Source organism: Chiloscyllium plagiosum, unplaced genomic scaffold (genome assembly GCF_037043375.1).
Source record: "Chiloscyllium plagiosum isolate Xiang-an unplaced genomic scaffold, Cpla_swu_hap1 HiC_scaffold_33, whole genome shotgun sequence".
NCBI classification, from domain to species: Eukaryota; Metazoa; Chordata; class Chondrichthyes; order Orectolobiformes; family Hemiscylliidae; genus Chiloscyllium; species Chiloscyllium plagiosum.
Window position 1 is genome coordinate 9,833,494 of NW_028270171.1, and position 25,007 is coordinate 9,858,500.

General features: G+C 47.3%; 1 protein-coding gene across 1 annotated transcript in view; it reads right to left on the reverse strand.

Annotated features, from left to right (window-relative positions):
* Positions 1-842: 842 nt before the first annotated feature.
* The window catches only part of LOC122542014 (putative uncharacterized protein C19orf81), a 36,299-nt gene continuing 12,134 nt past the window's right edge, over positions 843-25,007 (reverse strand). The window contains exons 2-4 of the mRNA XM_043679306.2: positions 10,188-10,308; positions 4,071-4,210; positions 843-1,047 (exon numbers count right to left, since the gene is read on the reverse strand). Of these exons, the coding sequence (XP_043535241.2) occupies positions 843-1,047; positions 4,071-4,210; positions 10,188-10,308 (466 nt within the window). The remainder of the gene's footprint in view (positions 1,048-4,070; positions 4,211-10,187; positions 10,309-25,007) is intronic.

The following is a 25,007-nucleotide window of genomic DNA, read 5'->3' on the forward strand; positions in this document are numbered from 1 at the left end:
GTACCTGTCCTGGGAGTGCAGTTTAAATGAGCAAAGAAAACTTTACTCTGTACTTAATATGTTATAATTTCGCTGGGAGGATTTGATGGGGACAATGTTAAGGGAGCTTTACTTTTAGTTTAAAAGAATAGAGAGAGCTTTGTTCTACATCTAACCCCTATGCTGTACTTGTCCTATGAGTGTCTGATGTGGAGAGCTATCTTTATACTTTCAATCTAAAAGATTAGGGGTGCTTTATTCTCAATCTAGCCTTTGTTATACCTATTCTTTAGTGTTTGATGGGAACAGTGCAACAGTGGAGGTTTACTGTGCATCTAGCTCCGTGCTGTACCTGTCCAGGTTATGTTTGACGGGGCCAGTGTTGAGGGAGCTTTACTTTCAGTTTATTTTTTAGTTCAAAACAGTAGGAGGAGCTTTACTCTGTATCTAACCCCATGTTGCTGCCGAATGTGAGGTTTTGATGGGGACAGTGTAAGAGTAACTTTACTTTCAGTCTAAAAGAGTTGGAGGGTGCTTTGCTCTGAGGGCAAGCCTGTTATTTGATGGTGAGAATGTAGAAGGAGCTTTACTCTGTATCAGATGTTTAACAGTAACTAGGTTGTAGCTGTCCTGTCATTTTGGGAAGGGGTTTTTGAACAGAGTGGCTCACCTCTTCCTCTTGATGAAACTGAAATTCCTCAACAGCGATGTGAATAAAAAGACAGGGCAACATGTAAAAAAGAAGAACAATAATTTATTTATTTTACAATGTTTATTGTTTTTATACCTAGCAGCAAATGAGGCATGTTTTTCCCACCCGCTGTCAGCGACCATCCTCCCCAAGCCCAGAGTCAGGCTGGTGTCTACCTGGATTTCACACCCAGATTCGCTGTCTCATTGAGTGTCTCCAGGACTTTCTTCTGTGCCATCGCCCTGCGGAGGTGAAGTTTGTAGTCCTCCATCAAGAGGTCATCGTAACGCTGCACTGCCATGTACATCTTCTTAATGACCAGTCCAGAATTGAGGAACAAACTTCTCGTTTGGAAATCCGAAATATTTATCAGCCACCTGAAATCAGGGAAAGGAGAACTTTAATTCCCATTCCATGTTACTCGACCTCAGGGCATTCCAGAGCGCTTTGCAGCACATCAAGTGCCTTTTAAAGTGTAATCAATGCTGTTGTGTAGGAAATGCCTTTTCATAGTTGGCTCCCACGATCAACAATCGAGTGGTGACCAAGTCATTAGTTTTGGTGGTCTTTGATTGTTCTCCTCTAAGGTTCTCTGACATTCCCTCCCCTGGAAACTGACCGATATCCCTGCTTCGGAAGTGTTCAGTGGGAAAATGCAGTGTGGAATGCTGCCTATGGATTTTGAGACTTTGTCTCAGGGTCAAAAGTGGGAAGGATGGGGGGGTCAGAAATTGATACTGTGTGGGGGACAACAATCAGTCCAGTTGGTGAATTACTGGAGAGGACTGCCTTACTGCCAAGAGATAGCCTCACTGAAGAGGCTATGGCTTTAACTGACTCATTAAGCTTCCCATTCTAAAAAGGCTGAACAGGTTAGGCCCTTTTCCACTAGAGTTTTAGAAGAATGAGAGGACATCTATTGAGAGTCCAAAGATGTGCAGGTTAGGTGGATTGTCCATGCTACATTACCCATAGTGTCCATGGATGTGCAGGCTAGGTGAGTGAGCCATGGGAAATGCAGGGTTACAGGGATAGGATAGGGGTGTGAGTCTGGGTGGGATGCTCTTCGGAGGGTCAATGTGGACTCGATGGGCCTGCTCCACACTGCAGAGATTCTATCTTATTGCAACATGCAAAAGGGAACTGGATAGAGTGGATATTAGAGGATGTTTCCTTTAGCAGGGAGACTAAAAGCAGGGGCACAGTTTAAGAGATGAGAACTCCTTTCTCTGAGGGCTGTGGTCTGGGAGTTGAACTCTCTTCCTCAGATGGACATGAAGCCTGGGTCTTCGTTTGAAAGCAATGCTCAAAGTATTCAACATCACCACATTTACAAAATAAATATTGTGCAATTTAGTTTTAAAAACACAATACCCAAAAGCAATGCACTTAGTGACTGTCACATAGGCAAAAAAAAAGCACATGCATTTTATTGGTGTACAATGTTAATCATTTAAATTCTATTAAAAGAAAGATCTTATTTTGAGCAATACAATATACAAAACAAGCTTTTGTTGATCACAAAAGGCAGAGCACAAATCTGGCTTCGTATTTAAAATGCACATTTATTACAGACTGAGATTTTTGATTGAAGTTTTGTTTTATTTCATCATGGGATGTGGACATCACTGGCTGACCCAGAGCGCTGTGGGTCTGGAGTCGAGTGTTGGCCAGACTTGGTAAAGACAGGAGATTTCCTTCCCTAAAGGACATTAGTGACCCAGATGGGGTTTTACGACAATCTGCACTGGTCGCCATTGGGCAAGCTTTTTATTCCAAATTTTAAAAAAATATTATCAAGTTCAAATCTCACCCTCTGCCACAGTGGGATTCAAATCCATGTCACCTTAACATTGACCTGGGGTTCTGGATTACTAGTCCAGTGGCATTACCACCAGAACTCCATCTCCCTCTTGTGGGGAGGAGGTGGGGACAGACAGGCAAGTGGAGCTGAGACCAGAACCTGATCTCATTGAATGAGGTGTACAGGGGGAGGAATGTGGGACAAGCAGCCTGGAAGGGCTGAATAGCCTACTTTGGCTCTTACATTCCTAAGCCCTATGATCCTGTGTTGCTGACAAGAAACCCAGGTGTGTATCACCTTGCAGCCATGGTGTTAAACATCCTTAGGTACCAATACAGAATACATCCCAGTGAGGATGTATTTCCTTTTCTCTAATGGGTAGGTCAGACAAGAAGTAACTTAAAGAGCTGACCTGTTCTTGCAAATAGTTAAGTCTGTGTTCGAAATGACTTTGCCATAAAATGCACTTGACCGGAGTGGGGAAGACACTTACTTGAGGGGCTGCTTTACAAAGCTTCGTACAGTCTGTCCAGTGACTTAGTTTAAACTGACCCATCAGATCCTACAAATGTTCTTTAATCAACCGGTCCAGAAATTTAGTACACAGAGAGAATGATTTGGAGATGCCGGTGTTGGACTAGGGTGTACAAAGTTAAAAATCACACAACACCTGGTTATAGTCCATCAGGTTTAATTGGAAACACTACCTTTCGGAGTGACGCTCCTTCATCAGGTGATTGTCCCTGATGAAGGAGCAGCGCTCCGAAAGCTAGTGCTTCCAATTAATCCTGTTGGACTATAACCTGGTGTTGTGATCTTTTAACTCTGGAGAAAGTGGGTCTTGAATCCAGGCCTCCTGGCTCAGAGGTAGAGGCATTATCACCGCACCACAAGAGCTCTCTGTCACAGCCTGTCAGCTGAAATCAAATGGAAGCTGTTATTCTTCACGGTGTGAAGGTAAAAAGTCTGATGCATACCAACCAACAGAATGTAGAACAGAAACTCAAACAGGGATGTTGCTCTTTGCTTTAACAAGAGAGTAGCTGGTATATCCAACAGTTGAGCTACTTTCTCAGGACAGAGAGGGAGTGGGTCATGGAAGGGGTCATGGAATGAATTGAATGGGAGATCATTCCCCCTTTGAGATAGGGAATTGTAGAGGGAATGGGGAGCAGGGCTGGGTGGCAACAGTGTGAGTCCTGAGCTCCAGTCACTCTTCAACACTCACTCCAAGTGGCCTGCAAGTAATAACCTTTTCCTTCCAATGCCCACACCCCACCACAGCCCTAATAAACCCATTATCTGGTTATTCAACTACCAAGGCTTCGTGGTCCCACACAATTGTCCTTCTGCAGGTGCCCTCAGAGTGCCATCGTTTACCCGTTTCGCACGTGAGAGCCATGCTTGAGATGGGGTAAGGGCAGCCTCACCCACCATCCTCACGAACATCCCTTTCACCCACTCCCTAGTCTCCTCCCCATCCAAACCGAAGCTTTGTGCTGACACCTGAGCCGCCTTGGAAAGGTGTCAGGCGGTGGTAGTGGCCTCCACCTTCACCCCAATACCCCTCATCCTAGCCCTATCCTTCCACCCTACCTGTTCTTCAGGCCCGACGAGCCACAGATGACATTCACGTTTTCGAACTGGATGCTGGTGATTTTCCCGAGCGCAAAGGCATTAGGAAGGATACTCTCTGCTGCTGTCATGATGTCCTGGTGTGTCAGATCCAAGTCAGGCTGGAAGGAACAGGGCGAGCAATGAGTAAGGCCTCACCCTCAGTTTCCAGTGGTTGCCAACTCCTGTTTGGCCATATTTCATCACGTAACTTCCTGCCCATTCCCAACTCTCCCTCCAGCTGGACACCCAACAGATTCTCTGTTCCCTGAACAGATGATTTTTGACCTGTGATCAAAAGAAGTCTCTTTATCCACCTTCAATAATTTTATGAATAGAATGGAAAATAAGCACATTTTTTAATGGTCCTTTAAGTTTTCTCTTGCAAGTCGGGGTCCTGGGAGATTACCCTCTGATTCTTGGCATCCTCAGGGGCAATCCTGGGAAATTAGCAACCTGAGACTGGCCTGGAACACTTGACAGATGTCAAGTCCCACCTTGGCTCTTTCCAACAGCGAAGACTGCTCTTGCCAAACAACCCTAGAGGCTACACCATGATATGGTAGGGAGCAGTCCAGACTCAGAGGCAGAAAGTTGTGCATTCAGGTCCCATGGCAGAGATCTGAGGATTGAATCCAGCACTGAGGGAATGCTGCACTGTCAGAGATGCCATCTTTCAAATAGAACAGTGCACTGTGGGCGCGTCTGTTCCATCAGGCGGTTCTGAAAGATTCGCCTGACATTATGCAAAGCAGGGGAGTTCTTCCAAGTGTCCTAAAACAGATATTTATCCTTCAAACTATATCACCCCAAAAAGAAGCAGAGGATCTGGTCATTATCACATCACTGTTTGTGGGACTTGCTGCCAAGTTTTAGCAATGCTGACACTTCAGTGATGTATTTAATTGGCCAGAAGGTATCTTGAGATTGTGAAAGGCGCTGTATCATAGTTTTCCATCGTGCCTTGTAAATGAAGCTAAACAGTCATGGCTGCAAGCGGACATAAGCAGTCTCGGTGTACCAACGCCACAGTGATACAGCTCCTGGCTTATCTGAGGCATGGGCTCCATCCGGGGCAACACAGTTCATGTCAGAAACCTGGCCAGCACGGTGCTGAGGACGGGTTGGCTCGAGTTTCCATTCCCAACCAGCCCTGTCATGCCTCCGGACCATGTGGAGGAAGCAATGGAGAGGCAAAGGTGAATGCACCTGACCATCCCAGTCCCCCATGGTCGAACAGCTCATGCCATGCACTGACTGAGATGATGTCGGTGTGGAAGGGGTACCAGACAGTGCTGTGGATGTGTGGCCCAGCATGACTCCAGGACAAGAGGGAAGAGTCGAAACAAGGGAAAGCAGCTAATAAAACAAAGCTGTTGGATGCTGGAAATCTGAAACAAAAGCAGGAATTACTGGAGAAACCCAGGAGCTCTGGCAGCATCTGTGGACCGAAAGCAGATTTAATGTTACGAGTCCAATAATCTTCCTTCAGAAATGGTCACTCTGCTTTCTGTCCATAGATGCTGCCAGAGCTCCTGAGTTTCTCCAGTAATTCCTGCTTTTGTTTCAGATTTCCAGCATCCAACAGCTCTTTGTTTTATTTTAATCATTTTTTTTGTGACTGCTTTATTTTTTCTGAATTATAAGTGTGAATAGTCAGCAAAGCAGAAACTACATCCACATTTCCACCTTTCCCCTAATGATAGGAATTCCACGGATAATTAGCACTTAAAATGGCAATTAACTCTCATCAACCTGACTGTTTACTAACAGCAGTGAGTGTGTTGTTGTTTAGTCACTGCTGGGGGGGGGTTCCCAGAGCTGACTTCCTGCAATGTTGATACAACTGAACTGAGTCCCCTAAGCTGGGACACTCTGCAGGGTTTGTCAACTCTCCTCTTTTAAACTGAAAGTAAAATTCCCATCAAACACTCCCAGGATAGGTACAGTATAGGACTAGGCAAAAGTGAGTACTGTAGATGCTGGAGATCAGAGTCAAGAATGTAGTACTGGAAAAGCACAGCAGGTCAGGCAGCATCCGAGGAGCAGGAAAATCGACATTTCAGGCAAAAGCCCTTCATCAGGGAAGTGTAGAGCTAGACACACAGTAAAGCTCTCCCTACTCTTTTAGAACTGAAATTAAAGCTCCTTATACATTTTAACCTGAAAGTAAAGCCCACGCTACACAGCCCCCATCCAATATCCCCAAGAAAGGTAGAGCTGGGTTAGATATAAAGTAAAGCGCTCTCTATTTTTTTAAACTGAAAGCAAAACTATCTCTACACTGTCCCCATCAAACCCTGAGTTGCCAACTCTAACCACACCGATTCCTGGAGATTTCATCATGTAACCCCCAGTCCCTGGCCAACCTCCTTACTCCATATGACCCTTCTTTACATGATCCTGATATGGAGGTGCCACTATTCTGTCATTGGCCACCTAACCGGTCCATCATCTTTGTGCCTGCCTTCCCATTCGGAAGGTGAACCACAACCTGATTGGCTGACACTTGACTGTCAATCAAACCTCCTTTATCTTTTCACCTTAATTTCCAATAATTACAGCAGTCAAACAGACAGGAATCGCAAAGAAAATTAAACTAAAAGCACACATTTTTCAAATCACGTTCTATAAAACTTGCGGCAAAATTCAACTGTTCTTGAATCTGGCTGAAAAGAGCAACAACTTTCTGAAGCTAAAACAGAAATGGTTGGAGAAACTCAGCAGCTGTGGCAGTGTTATGTAGAGAGAGAGAGAGAAACAGAGTTAACTGAAGTTCTGAAGAAGGGTCACTGAATCTGAAATGTTAATTCTGTTTCTCTCTCCGCGTATGCTGCTGGATCTGCTGAGTTTCTCCAGCAATTTCTGTTTTCGCTTCAGATATCCAGTGTCTGCTGGATTTTATTTTCTGTTTCTGAATCTTTTTGTCTTGAGCTTGATCAGGACAGATGCAAGAATGCAACATTTCAAATCAGCTCAACCATTCAAAGGACAATGAGTACAGTTTGCAGATAGGTTTGCAAGTTGACTCTGGTTGGTCGAGACCTTGCTGTGTAGAAAATTCCTACAATTCTGTCCTTAAAGCTTTAGTACCACGGAAGGGTTGGAAACACAGGTCCCCATTGGTGTGTCTGAGCTCTCCCTGTGTCTACAGGACTGGGCTGTCGGCATTCTCAAGGATAAATCAGGAACATTGCCCCTGTGAAAGCGAAAGCAAGCAGAAAACATGCTTTGAACGGTTCGAGTGCGGAGACATTTCTGCTCCTCGGATGCTGCCTGACCTGCTGTGCTTTTCCAGCACCACTCTAATCCTGCTTCAAGTTTAGACTGGGGACGCCAGAGATGTACACCTTGGAGGAAAGGAGATTGAGGAGAAATTTGATTGAGGTGTACAAGATTAAGACAGGTTTAAAATGTGTTGCTGGAAAAGCGCAGCAGGTCAGGCAGCGTCCAAGGAGCAGGAGAATTGATGTTTCGGGCATGAGCCTTTCTTCAGGAATGAGGAAAGTGTATCCAGCAGGCTAAGATAAAAGGTAGGGAGGAGGGACTTGGGGGAGGAATGTTGGAAATACGGTAGGTGGAAGGAGGTCAAGGTGAGGGTGATAGGCCGGAGTGGGGGTGGGGGCGGAGAGGTCAGGAAGAAGATTGCAGGTTAGGAAGGCGGTGCTGAGTTCGAGGGATTTGACTGAGACAAGGTGGGGGGAGGGGAAATGAGGAAACTGGAGAAATCTGAGTTCATCCCTTGTGGTTGGAGGGTTCCTAGGCAGAAGATGAGGCGTTCTTCCTCCAACCGTCATGTTGCTATGGTCTGGCAATGGAGGAGTCCAAGGATCTGCATGTCCTTGGTGGATTGGGAGGGGGAGTTAAAGTGTTGAGCCACAGGGTGGTTGGGTTGGTTGGTCCGGGTTTCCCAGAGGTGTTCTCTGAAACATTCCGCAAGTAGGCGGCCTGTCTCCCCAATATTGAGGAGGCCACATCGGGTGCAGCGGATGCAATAGATGATGTGTGTGGAGGTGCAGGTGAATTTGTGGCGAATATGGAAGGATCCCTTGGGGCCTTAGAGGGAAGTAAGGGGGGAGGTGTGGGTGCAAGTTTTGCATTTCTTGCGGTTGCAGGGGAAGGTGCCGGGAGTGGAGGTTGGGTTGGTGGGGGGTGTGGACCTGATGAGGGAGTCACGGAGGGACTGGTCTTTTCGGAACGCTGATAGGGGAGGGGAGGGAAATATATCCCTGGTGGTGGGGTCCGTTTGGAGGTGGCGGAAATGATGACGGATGATATGCTATATATGGAGGTTGGTGGGGTGGTAGATGAGGACCAGTGGGGTTCTGTCCTGGTGGCTGTTGGAGGGGCGGGGCTCAAGGGCTGAGGAGCGGGAAGTGGAGGAGATGCGGTGGAGGGCATCGTCGATCAGGTCTGGGGGGAAATTGCGGTCTTTCAAGAAGGAGACCATCTGGGTTGTACGGTATTGGAACTGGTCCTTCTGGGAGCATATGCGGCGGAGACGAAGGTATTGGGAATATGGGATGGCGTTTTTACAGGGGGCAGGGTGGGAGGAGGTGTAATCTAGGTAGCTGTGGGAGTCGGTTGGTTTATAGTAAATGTCCGTGTTAACGGACCCCAAACGGACCCCACCACCAGAGATATATTTCCCTCCCCTCCCCTATCAGCGTTCCGAAAAGACCACTCCCTCCGTGACTCCCTCGTCAGGTCCACACCCCCCCACCAACCCAACCTCCACTCCCGGCACCTTCCCCTGCAACCGCAAGAAATGCAAAACTTGCACCCACACCTCCCCCCTTACTTCCCTCCAAGGCACCAAGGGATCCTTCCATATCCGCCACAAATTCACCTGCACCTCCACACACATCATTTATTGCATCCGCTGCACCCGATGTGGCCTCCTCTATATTGGGGAGACAGGCCGCCTACTTGCGGAACGTTTCAGAGAACACCTCTGGGACACCCAGACCAACCAACCCAACCACCCCATGGCTCAACACTTCAACTCCCCCTCCCACTCCACCAAGGACATGCAGGTCCTTGGACTCCTCCATCGCCAGACCATAGCAACACGACGGTTGGAGGAAGAACGCCTCATCTTCCGCCTAGGAACCCTCCAACCACAAGGGATGAACTCAGATTTCTCCAGTTTCCTCATTTCCCCTCCCCCCACCTTGTCTCAGTCCCAACCCTCGAACTCAGCACCGCCTTCCTAACCTGCAATCTTCTTCCTGACCTCTCCGCCCCCACCCCCATTCCGGCCTATCACCCTCACCTTGACCTCCTTCCACCTACCGCATTTCCAACGCCCCTCCCCCAAGTCCCTCCTCCCTACCTTTTATCTTAGCCTGCTGGACACACTTTCCTCATTCCTGAAGACGGGCTCATGCCCGAAACGTCGATTCTCCTGCTCCTTGGATGCTGCCTGACCTGCTGTGCTTTTCCAGCAACACATTTTTAGCTCTGATCTCCAGCATCTGTAGTCCTCACTTTCTCCTTTAAGACAGGTTTAGACAAGTTAGATAAAGAAATGATATGAGAGATGTAGATTCTTGATCATCATATGGGAAAAGATATGCAGGTCATGATCGTTCACGGTAGGGGAATCCAGCGTTATGGAGAAATTGCAGGAAGGTGGTCGTGAGGAATGTCGGATCAGCCACGATCCTATTGAATGGAGGAGCTGACTGGAGGGGGCCAAACAGCCAACTCTTCTTCTTATTTCTTATGGTCTTAAAAGGTATTCCAATAACAGCTTTAAAGGGTTCAACTGAGACAGGAGGAATGTGACAGAGGTTTTATAAAACAGTGAGTGGTAATGACCAGGAGCTCCTTTCCCACAAGGATGGTCGAAACGAGATGGGATGGGAAATTAGGGGAAAATAAACATGCAAGGTGACAGGACAGAGCACTGAACTTCGAAGGAGGGGTTCCGAACGTTGTTGTCAGACAGACGGAGGGGAAAGAAGAATGAAAACACAATTTCAGAGAAATGTAAAGAAACAGGGGATGATAAAACGAAGGTGACTTCATGATGCAAGATGGAGTCGCGAGGTCCCTGAAGACCAGAGTAACTGAGAGAGAGGATTGAGTATTTACCGGGCATTCCACACAAATGGTCAATGGCTGTGACTGAGGCGTATCCTGAAACTTTCGAATTCCTGGCATTTCCGTATCCAGAGATTCGTATTTGGAAATGAATTGCTTCAAATGTTTCTTCCTATTGTAGGCACCACAAAATACAATATTGTAAAATGATGTTTAACAAAGTTCAGCACTCTAGCAGGAGTTTCTCTGTATCCAGTCTCTTTAGGGATGTATCTGTACGCTAATTGGAGTCTCTCAGTGCCCCCTCTCTCAGGGAGATCTCTGTCACACTGACTGATGTCTCTCAGTGCCCCCTCTCTCAGGGAGATATCTGTCACACTGACTGGCGTCTCTCAGTGCCCCCTCTCTCATGGAGATCTCTGTCACACTGACTTTCGTCTCTCAGTGCCCCCTCTCTCAGGGAGATCTCTGTCACACTGACTGGCATCTCTCAATGCCCCCTCTCTCATGGAGATCTCTGTCACACTGACTGGTGTCTCTCTGTCCCCTGTCTCTCAGGGAGATCTCTGTCACACTGACAGGTGTCTCTCAGTGCCCCCCCCCCTCTCAGGGAGATCTTTGTATACTGATTGGTGTCCCTCAGTCCCCTCTCTCCCAAGAGATATCTGCATACTGAATGGTATCTCTCAGATACCCTCTCTCAGGCAGATCTCTATATACTGATTGGTGTCTCTTGGTTCCCCCTCGCTCAGGAGATAACTACATGCTCACTGGTGTTTCTCAGTTACCCCTCTCTCAGGGAGGTATCTGTATACTGACCAGTGTCTTTCAGTTACCCCTCTCTCAGGGAGACATCTGTTCACTGACTGGTGTCTCTCATGATTTGGAGGTGCCGGTGTTGGACTGGGGTGTATAAAGTTAAAAATCACACAACACTAAGTTATAGATCTGATCTCTGATCTAAACTCTGGTTTCCAGCATCTGCAGTCCTCACTTTTGCCTAGTTAATTTTAACCTTACTGCGAATCCTCTTGCAAGGATGCCTACCTTGAAGAGGTTCTCCACCCTGGAGATTTCCTGTCTCTATTCCTGACGAAGGGCTTTTGACCGAAACGTCGATTTTCCTGCTCCTCAGATGCTGCCTGACCTGTTGTGTTTTGCCAGCACCACTCTGATCTAAACTCTGGTTTCCAGCATCTGCAGTCCTCACTTTTGCCTAACACTAGGTTATAGTGCAACAGGTTTACTTGGTAGCACTAGCTTTTGGAGTGCTGCTCCTTCATCAGATGGTTGAAGGAGCAACACTCTGAAAACTCATGCTTCCAAATAAACCTGTTGGACTATAACCTGGTGTTGTGTGATTGTTTTACTTGGTATATCTCAGGGCACTCTCTCTCAGGGGGATATCTGTACACTGATTGGTGTCTCTCAGTCCCTTCTCTCTCAGAGAGATATCTGCGCACTGACTGGTGTCTCTCAGTCCCCTCTCTCTCAGGGACATAACTGAACATTGACTGGGATTGCAACACACTCCAAATTCTACCTAGACTTGTCTAAAGCATTGCTTTTCACTTACGACTCTGCTGCTGGAGAGATTAGACACAACAAGTGGGGGATATTAGATTGCAACATGAAGCACATCTGTGTGAACATTCCTCTGTACCTACGCTGACTTAAAGATGGTAGACCGGCCGGTTTTGGTGGCATTGATGGTCTCACTGAGGAGATTGAAATGCATTCTGGATGTTTCCCCTGGGTCGATACTCTGGGCGTTATCTGGGAAGGATACAAATCAGTTTCATAATGGTGTTTGTGAAATTAAACTGAAGGACCGGTTTTATGTGCATCTGTATGTGCGTGCATGTATACAAATCAGCGTGTGTGTCTATACATGTGTCTGTGCATACATGCAAATGTGAGCATGAGAGACTGTGTATACATGTCAGCATGTGTATACAAGTAAAGGTGCATGTGCGTACACAAGAAGAATGTACAAACATGAGCATGTGAACATCTGTGATCATGTGTGTGCGCTTCTGCGTACATGTGAGTGTATGCATGTGCAGAGACACAAAAATGAGTGACTGCTTGTGTACACGCGTGTAGACACATGAACATGTGTCTCTTGAATAAATGTATCTGTGTACATACATTTGTATGTACCCATGTGCATGTGCCTGAGTATGTTTTGATGTGCACATGTGCATGTGTATATGCTTGTGTGGATGTGCCCAGTGTATGTGCTTGTATGCATATGTGAGTTTGTGTGCACATGCCTTGCCTAATCTTTCAACCAAATACCTGAAGTAAGGATAATTTGGTCATTATTGCTTTGCTGTTTGTGGGGGCTTACTGTGCACAGCTTGACTGCCAGCTCTCCCACATCACAACAGACACCACACTTCCAAATGTTTCCATTGGCTGTAATGTATTTTGGAACATCCGGAGAATGTGAGAGGTGCCATACAAATGCAACTTATTTCCATTTTACTGTGTGACTACTGTCCGGGGAAGGAAGAGGATCAGGAAGTCGGGGGCAGGAGACAGACAGGAAAAGGGCATGGAAGAGCAGGCCATGTGAGTTTTGAATCGGCAGGTAGTTAATGCTAGCACTAATACTTCTCAGGCTTGAACTTACCGGGATTTTTGGTAGGATCCATTTTAGTTGTACGGCCTTTAGCTTTCAAAAACAAATTACAAACAATTGGAAATCTCTCCACTGTCGGGATGTGGCTGGGCACAGACAGAGGCCCTTGCTCTTTGTAAGGTTATCAATGACAATGGAGGACAACAAAATTATTTCCTAATACCATCCAATAGCTCCCCAAACACCATTCTCCACCGCCACCCAAACCCCCTTGTGATGTCAATGGAGAGTTTGAGACCCCACTGTGACCCAACACTCCCATTGTGAGGTGGGAGGGGGGAACCCTACACATAGACAACCCTCCCACCGCTCAAACACACCTTCTTTCTCTCCATCAATTCCTAATACTGCAGGCAGTCAGAAATACCTTCACACTCAGCCTCGGATGCTGAGCTCCAGGCACCAACACAGACTCTCTGAGGTTAACCAGCGAAAGGGATGGTACATTCTGAATAACACCCCCAACAATGACTGAATAAAGAACATCGCGAGGAACAAATGGAAAGAGAGCGTGAGAACCTACGTGTCTAGTTGTACCAGCTCTCAGAATGTGTTACTCGGTATGTAACACCCTCCAGCCTGTGTTACTCTGTATGTAACACCCTCCAGCCTGTGTTACTCAGTATGTAACACCCTCCAGCCTGTGTTACTCTGTATGTAACACCCTCCAGCCTGTGTTACTCAGTATGTAACACCTTCCAGCCTGTGTTACCATGTGTAACACCCTCCAGCCTGTGTTACTCTGTATGTAACACCCTCCAACCAGTGTTACTCTGTGTGTAACAGATTGCAGCTTGTGTTACTGTGTGTGTAACACTGTCCAGCCTGTGTTACTGTGTGTAATACCCTCCAGCCTGTGTTACTCTGTGTGTAACACCCGCCAGCCTCTGTTACTCTGTGTGTAACACCCTCCAGATTGTGCTACTCTGTGTGTAACACCCTCCAGCCTGTGTTACTGTTTGTAACACCCTCCATGCTGTGTTACTGTGTGTGTAATACCCTCCAGCCTGTGTTACTCTTTGTGTAACACCCTCCAGTCTGTCTTAGTCTGTATGTAACACTCTTCTGCCTGTGTTACTCGGTATGTAACACCATCCAGCCTGTGTTACTCTGTATGTAACACCCTCCAGCCTGTGTTACTTTGTATGTAACACCCTCCAGCCTGTGTTATTGTGTGAGTAACACCTTCCATGCTGTATTACTCTGTGTGTAACACCCTCAAACCTGTGTTGCCATGTGTAACACCCTCCATGCTGTGTTACTCTGTGTGCGTAAAACCATCCAGCCTGTGTTCCTCTGTGTGTAACACCCTCCAGCCTGTGTTACTGTGGGTGAAAGACCCTCCAGCCTGTGTTACCATGTGTAACACCCTCCAGCCTGTGTTACTCTGTATGTAACACCTTCCAGCCTGTGTTACTGTGTGTAACACCCTGCATGCCGTATTACTGTTTGTAACACCCTCCATGCTGTGTTACTGTGTGTGTAACACACTCCAGCCTGTGTTACTCTGTGTGTAACACCCTCCAGATTGTGTTACTCTGTGTGTAACACCCTCCAGCCTGTGTTACTGTTTGTAACACCCTCCATGCTGTCTTACTGTGTTTGTTAACACCCTCCAGCCTGTGTTACTCTGTGTGTAACATCCTCCAGTCTATCTTAGTCTGTATGTAACACTCTCCAGCCTGTGTTACTCTGTATGTAATATCCCCCAGCCTGTGATACTGTGTGTGTAACACCCTCCAGCCTATGTTACCATGTGTAACACCCTCCATGCTGTGTTACTCTATGTGAGTAACACCCTCTAGCCTGTGTTACTCTGTGTGCGTAAAACCATCCAGCCTGTGTTACTCTGTATGTAACACCCTCCAGCCAGTGTTACTCTGTGTGTAACAGTTTGCAGCCTGTGTTACTCTGTGTGTAACACTCTCCAGCCTGTGTTACTGTGTGTAATACCCTCCAGCCTGTGTTACTCTGGGTGTAACACCCTCCAGATTGTGTTAATCTGTGTGTAACACTCTCCAGATTGTGTTAATCTGTGTGTAACACTCTCCAGCCTGTGTTACTGTTTGTAACACCCTCCATGCTGTGTTACTCTGTGTGTAACACCCTGCAGCCTGTGTTACTCTGTGTGTAACAGTTTGCAGCCTGTGTTACTCTATGTGTAACACCCTCCAGCCTGTGTTACCATGTGTAATGCCCTCCAGCCTGTGTTACTCTGTGTGTAACACCCTCCAGCCTGTGTTACTCTGTGTGTAACACCCTCCAGCCTGTGTTACCATGTGTAATGCCCTCCAGCCTGTGTTACTCTGTGTGTAACACCCTCCAGCCTGTGTTACTCTATGTGTAACACCCTCCAGCCTGTGTTACCATGTGTAATGCCCTCCAGCCTGTGTTACTCTGTGTGTAACACCCTCCAGCCTGTGTTACTCTGTGTGTAACACCCTGCAGCCTGTGTTACTCTGTGTGTAACAGTTTGCAGCCTGTGTTACTCTGTGTGTAACACCCTCCAGCCTATGTTACCATGTGTAACACCCTCCAGCCTGTGTTACTCTGTGTGTAATATCATCCAGCCTGTGACACTGTGTGTGTAACACCCTCCAGCCTATGTTACCATGTGTAACACCCTGCAGCCTGTGTTACTGTGTGTGTAACACCCTGCAGCCTGTGTTACTCGGTGAGTAACAGTTTGCAGCCTATGTTACTCTGTGTGTAACACCCTCCAGCCTGTGTTACCATGTGTAATGCCCTCCAGCCTGTGTTATTCTGTGTGTAACACCCTCCAGCCTGTGTTACCATGTGTAATGCCCTCCAGCCTGTGTTATTCTGTGTGTAACACCCTCCAGCCTGTGTTACCATGTGTAATGCCCTCCAGCCTGTGTTATTCTGTGTGTAACACCCTCCAGCCTGTGTTACTGTGTGTGTAACACCCTCCAGCCTGTGTTACTCTGTATGTAACACCTTCCAGCCTGTGTTACTGTGTGTGTAACACCCTCCAGCCTGTGTTACTCTGTATGTAACACCTTCCAGCCTGTGTTACTGTGTGTAACACCCTGCATGCCGTATTACTGTTTGTAACACCCTCCATGCTGTGTTACTGTGTGTGTAACACACTCCAGCCTGTGTTACTCTGTGTGTAACACCCTCCAGATTGTGTTACTCTGTGTGTAATATCATCCAGCCTGTGACACTGTGTGTGTAACACCCTCCAGCCTATGTTACCATGTGTAACACCCTGCAGCCTGTGTTACTGTGTGTGTAACACCCTGCAGCCTGTGTTACTCGGTGAGTAACAGTTTGCAGCCTATGTTACTCTGTGTGTAACACCCTCCAGCCTGTGTTACCATGTGTAATGCCCTCCAGCCTGTGTTATTCTGTGTGTAACACCCTCCAGCCTGTGTTACCATGTGTAATGCCCTCCAGCCTGTGTTATTCTGTGTGTAACACCCTCCAGCCTGTGTTACCATGTGTAATGCCCTCCAGCCTGTGTTATTCTGTGTGTAACACCCTCCAGCCTGTGTTACTGTGTGTGTAACACCCTCCAGCCTGTGTTACTCTGTATGTAACACCTTCCAGCCTGTGTTACTGTGTGTAACACCCTGCATGCCGTATTACTGTTTGTAACACCCTCCATGCTGTGTTACTGTGTGTGTAACACACTCCAGCCTGTGTTACTCTGTGTGTAACACCCTCCAGATTGTGTTACTCTGTGTGTAACACCCTCCAGCCTGTGTTACTGTTTGTAACACCCTCCATGCTGTCTTACTGTGTGTGTTAACACCCTCCAGCCTGTGTTACTCTGTGTGTAACACCCTCCAGTCTATCTTAGTCTGTATGTAACACTCTCCAGCCTGTGTTACTCTGTATGTAATATCCCCCAGCCTGTGATACTGTGTGTGTAACACATTCCAGCCTATGTTACCATGTGTAACACCCTCCATGCTGTGTAACTCTATGTGAGTACCACCCTCTAGCCTGTGTTACTCTGTGTGCGTAAAACCATCCAGCCTGTGTTACTCTGTATGTAACACCCTCCAGCCAGTGTTACTCTGTGTGTAACAGTTTGCAGCCTGTGTTACTCTGTGTGTAACTCTCTCCAACCTGTGTTACTGTGTGTAATACCCGCCAGCCTGTGTTACTCTGTGTGTTACACCCTCCAGATTGTGTTAATCTGTGTGTAACACTCTCCAGCCTGTGTTACTGTTTGTAATACCCTCCATGCTGTGTTACTGTGTGTGTAACACACTCCAGCCTGTGTTACTCTGTGTGTAACACCCTCCAGCCTGTGTTACCATGTGTAATGCCCTCCAGCCTGTGTTACTCTGTGTGTAACACCCTCCAGCCTGTGTTACTCTGTGTGTAACACCCTCCAGCCTGTGTTACCATGTGTAACACCCTCCAGCCTATGTTACTCTGTGTGTAATATCATCCAGCCTGTGACACTGTGTGTGTAACACCCTCCAGCCTATGTTACCATGTGTAACACCCTGCAGCCTGTGTTACTCTGTGTGTAACACCCTCCAGCCTATGTTACCATGTGTAACACCCTGCAGCCTGTGTTACTCTGTGTGTAACAGTTTGCAGCCTGTGTTACTTTGTGTGTAACACCCTCCAACCTGTGTTACCATGTGTAACACCCTGCAGCGTGTGTTACTGTGTGTGTAACACCCTCCAGCCTGTGTTACCATGTGTAACACCCTGCAGCGTGTGTTACTGTGTGTGTAACACCCTCCAGCCTGTATTACTGCATTGTAACACCCTCCAGCCTGTGTTACCGTGTAATACCCTCCATGCTGTGTAACTGTGTGTGTAACACCCTCCAGCATTTGTTACTCTGTGTGGAACACCCTCCAGCCTATGTTCCTGAGTGTGTAACACTCTCCAGCATGTGTTACTCTGTATGTCACTCCCTCCAGCCTTTGTTACTGTGTATAATACCTGTGTGAGTGCCACCCTCCAGCCTGTGTTACCATGTGTAACACCCTCCAGCCTGTGTTACGCTGTGTGTAACACCCTCCAGCCTGTGTTACTGCGTGTGTAATACCCTCCAGCCTGTGTTATTGTGTGTGGAACTCCCTCCAGCCTGTGTTACTCTGTGTGTACCATCCTCCAGCCTGTCTTACTCGGTATGTAACACCCTCCAGACTGTGTTACTCCTCGTGTAACACGCCCCAGCCAGTGTTACTGTCTGAGTAGCACCCTCCAGCCTGTGATACTGTGTGTGTAACACCCTCCGGCCTGTGTTCCCATGTATAGCACCCTCCATGCTGTGTTGCTGTGTGTGTAACACCCTCCATGCTGTACTAGTTTGTGTGTAACACCCTCCAGCATGTGTTACTGCCTGTGTAATACCCTCCATGCTGTGTTACTCTGTGTGTAACACCCTCCAGCCTGTGTTACTCTGTGTGTAACACCCTCCAGCCTGTGTTACTGTGTGCATAACACCCTCCACACTGTGTTACTCTGTGTGTAACACCCTCCAGCCTGTGTCACTCTGTGTGTAACACCCTCCAGCCTGTGTTACCGTGTGTAACACCCTTCAGCCTGTGTTACTGTGTGTAACACCCTCCAGCCTGTGTTACTGCGTGTGTAACACCCTCCATGCTGTTACTGTGTGTGTAACATCCTCCAGCCTGTGTTACCGTGTGTAACACCCTCCAGCCTATGTTACTCTGCGTGTAATATCCTCCAGCCTGTGACACTGTGTGTGTAACACCCTCCAGCCTATGTTACTCTGTGTGTAACACCCTTTAGCCTGTGATACTGTGTGTGCAACACCCTCCAGCCTAAATTACCATGTGTAACACCCTCCAGCCAGTGTTACTCTGTGTGTAACAGATTGCAGACTGTGTTACTCTGTGTGGAACACTCTCGAGCCTGTGTTACTGTGTGTGTAACACCCTCCAGCCTGTGTTACTGTGTGCATAACACCCTCCACACTGTGTTACTCTGTGTGTAACACCCTCCAGCCTGTGTCACTCTGTGTGTAACACCCTCCAGCCTGTGTTACTGCGTGTGTAACACCCTCCATGCTGTTACTGTGTGTAACACCCTCCAGCCTGTGTTACTGCGTGTGTAACACCCTCCAGCCTGTGACACTGTGTGTGTAATACCCTCCAGCCTATGTTACCATATGTAACACCCTCCAGCCTATGTTACTCTGTGTGTAACACCCTCCAGCCTGTGTCACTCTGTGTGTAACACCCTCCAGCCTGTGTTACTGCGTGTGTAACACCCTCCATGCTGTTACTGTGTGTGTAACATCCTCCAGCCTGTGTTACTGTGTGTAACACCCTCCAGCCTGTGTTACTGCGTGTGTAACACCCTCCAGCCTGTGACACTGTGTGTGTAATACCCTCCAGCCTATGTTACCATATGTAACACCCTCAAGCCTATGTTACTCTGCGTGTAATATCCTCCAGCCTGTGACACTGTGTGTGTAACACCCTCAAGCCTATGTTACTCTGCGTGTAATATCCTCCAGCCTGTGACACTGTGTGTGTAACACCCTCCAGCCTATGTTACCATGTGTAACACCCTGCAGCCTGTGACACTGTGTGTGTAATACCCTCCAGCCTATGTTACCATATGTAACACCCTCAAGCCTATGTTACTCTGCGTGTAATATCCTCCAGCCTGTGACACTGTGTGTGTAACACCCTCCAGCCTATGTTACCATGTGTAACACCCTGCAGCCTGTGACACTGTGTGTGTAATACCCTCCAGCCTATGTTACCATATGTAACACCCTCCAGCCTATGTTACTCTGTGTGTAACACCCTTTAGCCTGTGATACTGTGTGTGCAACACCCTCCAGCCAAAATTACCATGTGTAACACCCTCCAGCCAGTGTTACTCTGTGTGTAACAGATTGCAGACTGTGTTACTCTGTGTGTAACAGATTGCAGACTGTGTTACTCTGTGTGTAACACTCTCGAGCCTGTGTTACTGTGTGTAATACCCTCCAGTCTGTGTTACTCTGTGTAACACCCTCCAGCCCGTCTTACTCGGTATGTAACACCCTCCAGCCGTCTATTACTCCATGTGTAACATGCCCCAGCCTGTGTTACCGTGTGTAATATCCGCCAGCCTGTGACACTATGTGCTTAATACCGTCCAGCCTATGTTATCATGTGTAACACCCTCCAACCTGTGATACTGTGTGTGTAACACCCTCCGGCCTGTGTTACCGTGTATAACACCCTCAATGCTGTGTTACTGAGTGTGTAACACCCTCCATGCTATATTACTGTGTGTGTAACACCCTCCAGCCTGTGTTACTGTGTGTAATACCCTCCATGCTGTGTTACTGTGTGCATAACACCCTCCAGCCTGTGTTACTCTGTGTGTAACACCCTCCAGCCTGTGTTACTCTGTATGTAACACCCTCCAGCCTGTGTTACCGTGTGTAACACCCTTCAGCCTGTGTTACTGTGTGTGTAACACCCTCCAGCCTGTGTTACTGCGTGTGTAACACCCTCCATGCTGTTACTGTGTGTGTAACATCCTCCAGCCTGTGTTACCGTGTGTAACATCCTCAAGCCTATGTTACTCTGTGTGTAATATCCTCCAGCCTGTGACACTGTGTGTTTTAACCGTCCAGCCTATGTTACCCTGTGTAACACCCTGCAGCCTGTGACACTGTGTGTGTAACACCCTCCAGCCTATGTTACCATGTGTAACACCCTTTAGCCTGTGATACTGTATGTGTAACACCCTCCAGCCTGTGTTACTGTGTGTGTAACACCATCCAGCCTGTGTTACTCTGTGAGTAACACCCTCCAGCCAGTGTTACTCTGTGTGTAACAGATTGCAGCCTGTCATAATCTGTGTGTAACACTCTCCAGCATGTGTTACTGTGATAATACCCTCCAGCCTGAAGCCTACTCCTGTTTCACAGGCTCATCTGTTTGCCTGCCTCCTTTACTTGGCCGTGTGTCACACCTTTATGGTATTGAACAGAAAAAGAAAGACTTGCATTGATCCCCTTCCAACTCCATTTAATTTAGACCCCTACCCCTCTCACTACATCTCCTTCATAGGCTTTACATGTAAAATGATCAATTTACGGGAAACACAGATGATTTACTGATGGTAGTTAATAGATAGAAAAAAAACAGTGAGTTGGTGATGGAAATAATATGTTCAGTTGCGTGTAAAAGCACTTCTGGGTATTAAAAAAAGACTTACACTGGCATGGCACTTTCATACAGTACAGGACACCCCAAAACCCTTTACAATCAATGAGGTACCCTTTGAACAGTCTCAGTAAAGTAGACATAGTCCCACTTTCTCATTGAAGAAAGATGCTTGGTGGGGCTCTAACCTGAGGGCCACCACACCTCAGGCAAGGGAAGAGATTGAGAAGATGGTTACCTCAGAACCTGCACTGTTGGTATCACGCTCTATCACAGATCAGGCATCCAGCCAATTGAGCTAACAAATCCCCGTGTCTTAAATCCTACTTGTATTGCTCACATATGTAGAAACTGTAGCTTTACAAATGACCACCAGAGGGTAGCAAATGCCCAGCCTGCTCAGGTCATCCTGTAACTTCAGTCTGGGGGCTGAACCCTGGGCAAGAAGTGAGGAAGCAGCAGAGAAAATGACGGATCAATCCCACAGCGATCCACCCAGCGGCCTGTGCCGAGGAGGCTCAAGGCAGCCTGGAACTCCAGGAAAAGAGGTCTCACTCGGAAACACCCTTCCTGTGTGTTCTCAGGTCTAGCTGGACACATTCCTAGAGGCTAGATGACGTGGAGAGGGAATGGAACAGTAGTCATGTCACTGGACTAATAACCCAGAATCGCAGACAAATGTTCTGTGGATATGGGTTCGAATAACACTAGGGTAGATAGTGAAACATAAATTCAATGAAAATATGCATCTATTGTAATATGAATTCATCTGGTTCACTAATGCCCTTTAGAGAGAAAACAAAATCTGCCATCGTTACCCAGTCTAACTACTTATGACTCTAGATCCACAGCAAGAAGATTTTAAGATATGGAGCATAAGTAGGCCACTCAGCCCATCAAATTTGCTCCGTTATTCCACGAGGTCATGGCTGATCTGAGAATCCTCAACTCCACTTTCCTGTCTTTTCTCCATAATGATAAAAAATATGTTTATCTTAGTCACAGAGTCATACAGCATAGACAAAGGCCCTACGGTCCACTATGTACAGTTCTGGTCAGCCTGCTACAGGAAAGATATTATTAAATTAGAGAGGGGTCAGAAAAGACTTACCAGGGTGTTGCTGGGATTGGAGGGTTTGAGTTATAAAGACAGGCTGGATAGGCAGGGACTTTTTTCACTGCAATGTAGGAGGTTATAGAAGTTCATAAAATCATGAAGGGCATAGCTAAAGTGAACAGCAAAGCTGTTTTTCCCTAGGACGGGTGAGTTCAAAACAAGGGGGCATACTTTTAAGGTGACAGGAGAAAGATTTAAAAGAGCAACTTTTTAAGACAGAGGGTGGTTTGTATGTAGAATAAACTGCCAGAAGGAAGTGGTAGATGCAGGTACAGTTACAATATTTAAAGTTCATTTAGACAGGTATGTGTACAGGAAAGGTTTAGAGGGATATGGGCCAAAAGCAGGGAAATGGGACTAGTTTTGTTTGGGAAACTTGGTCAGCACAAACAAGTTGGACCGAACAGCCTGTCTCTGTGCTGTATGGCTCTGTGACTCTATACTAATCCCATTTATCTGCCATAGCCAACTGTAGCTTGGCATCTTACATGGTCATCCAGATGCTTCTTAAATATTATGAGAGTACCTGCTTCCACCACCCTCTCAGGCAACACATTCCATATTTCTACCACTCTCTGAGTGAAATTTCTTTCCTCTGTGAACATATGCCTTCTGGTCTTATCTGTACCTCTCATAATTTAGTATAGCTTAATCAGATTCCTCCCTTGGCCTCCTCTGCTCCACGGAAACCAAATCCAGCCTATTCTGTCACTCCTCCGAACTGACACTTTCAATTCCAGGCAACACCCTGGTGAATTTCCTTTGCACCCTCTCCAGACTTGAATACATTCAATGGCCTAGCCTTGACAGCCCTTTGCAGTAAAGACCTGCACAGATTCACTGCCCTCGGAGAGAAAACATTCCTCCTCATGTCTGTGTTATTCTAAGATCATGCCCTCTTATCTTAGACTCTCCCACAAGAGAAAAGCACTTCCCCACATTAATACTGTATTTTCAAGTCCCCTAAGAATTCTCCAGGCCCTACAACCTCCCCATCTCGATAACATCCTCCAGTCCAAACCTCTCCCTAACTCTGTAACATCCTCCAACCCAAACCTCTCCCTCACTCTGTAACATCCTCCAACCCAAAACCCTCCCTCACTCTGTAACATCCTCCAACCCAAACCTCTCCCTCACTCTGTAACATCCTCCAACCCAAAACCCTCCCTCACTCTGTAACATCCTCCAACCCAAACCTCTCCCTCACTCTGTAACATCCTCCAGCCCAAACCTCTCCCTAACTCTGTAACATCCTCCAACCCAAACCTCTCCCTCACTCTGTAACATCCTCCAACCCAAACCTCTCCCTCACTCTGTAACATCCTCCAACCCAAACCTCTCCCTCACTCTGTAACATCCTCCAACCCAAAACCCTCCCTCACTCTGTAACATCCTCCAACCCAAACCTCTCCCTCACTCTGTAACATCCTCCAACCCAAACCTCTCCCTCACTCTGCAACATCCTCCAACCCAAACCTCTCCCTAACTCTGTAACATCCTCCAGCCCAAACCTCTCCCTAACTCTGTAACATCCTCCATCCCAAACCTCTCCCTAACTCTGTAACATCCTCCAGCCCCTAACCCTTTCACTTTGGGACCTCCTCCAGTCCTTACAAATTGTTGTTTCTCGGTAGCTTCCTTTCGTTTGTACACCCCTGTTATATCTGTAACCTTCTCCAGTCCCTACACACTTTCCTATCCATATAAACATCCTCTATCCCCTACATGCTTCCCTAACTCTATAACCTCCTCCAGCCCTTACAGCCCTCCATATGCCTGTAACCACCTGCTGGCCCTACACCCCTCCCTATCTCTGTAACCTACTCCAGCTCCTACACGTTTCCCTATCTTTGTAACCTCCTCCAGCTCATACACCCCTCCTTACCTCTGTAACCTCCTCCAGATCCTACATCCTTCCCTATCGCTGTAACCTCCTCCAGCCCCTACATCCTTCCCTATCGCTGTAACCTCCTCCAGCCCCTACATCCTTCCCTATCTCTGTAACCTCCTCCAGCCCCTACCTCCCTCCCTATCTCTGTAACATCCTCCAGCCCCTACATCCTTCCCTATCGCTGTAACCTCCTCCAGCTCATACATCCTTCCCTATCTCTGTAACCTCCTCCAGCCCCTACCTCTCTCTCTATCTCTGTAACCTCCTCCAGCCCCTACATCCTTCCCTATCTCTGTAACCTCCTCCAGCCCCTACCTCCCTCCCTATCTCTGTAACTTTCTCCAGCCCCTACCTCCCTCCCCATCTCTGTAACCTTCTCCATCCCCTACATCCCTCCTTATCTCTGTAACCTCCTCCAGCCCCTACATCCCTCCATAACACATAACTTCGTCCAGCCCCTAAACCTCTGGGACCTCAGCAGTTTTGTAAATGTCGGTCAAATGTGAAACAAAAAAGTGACATTGTTATTGCTGTTCCTGGGAAAGGGCTCTCAGTGCTCACTGATGGGTACCTGGACAAGTTTCAGTGGTACTGAGAGGGGTTTCAAAAACCACCACAATTTAGCATGATGAGAGGAATACAATAAAATGTAGAAAATTCTCATTGAAATAAGACACAAACACACACACGAAAACATAAATATTACATTCACCCTATGCACACTCATCCACCATTCACACCCATGTGCATCTACCCATCACTCACCCACACAGATACACCCACCCACATACTCAGCTATGTACAAAAACAGCCTTGTTAACAGTTAATCTTTTGAGGGCTGAAGTGGATGAAGGTTCCGTGATGAGTGGAGGCGAAAGGGGCAGATAGGGAGATAAGGTCAATCTCTTCTACCCTGGATAGAGGCTATCCTTACCCCCTTAACAGCATTCCCTCGATGGGTTCCAAACCTGACAACTCCTGGTTAGGTCAGTGCTTAAAATAACATGTGGGCTTGTCGAAATACAAATTGGTCATTAAAACTGGGCGTCTCTCTGTCTTTTGAATGGTAGCCTGTCCCTGT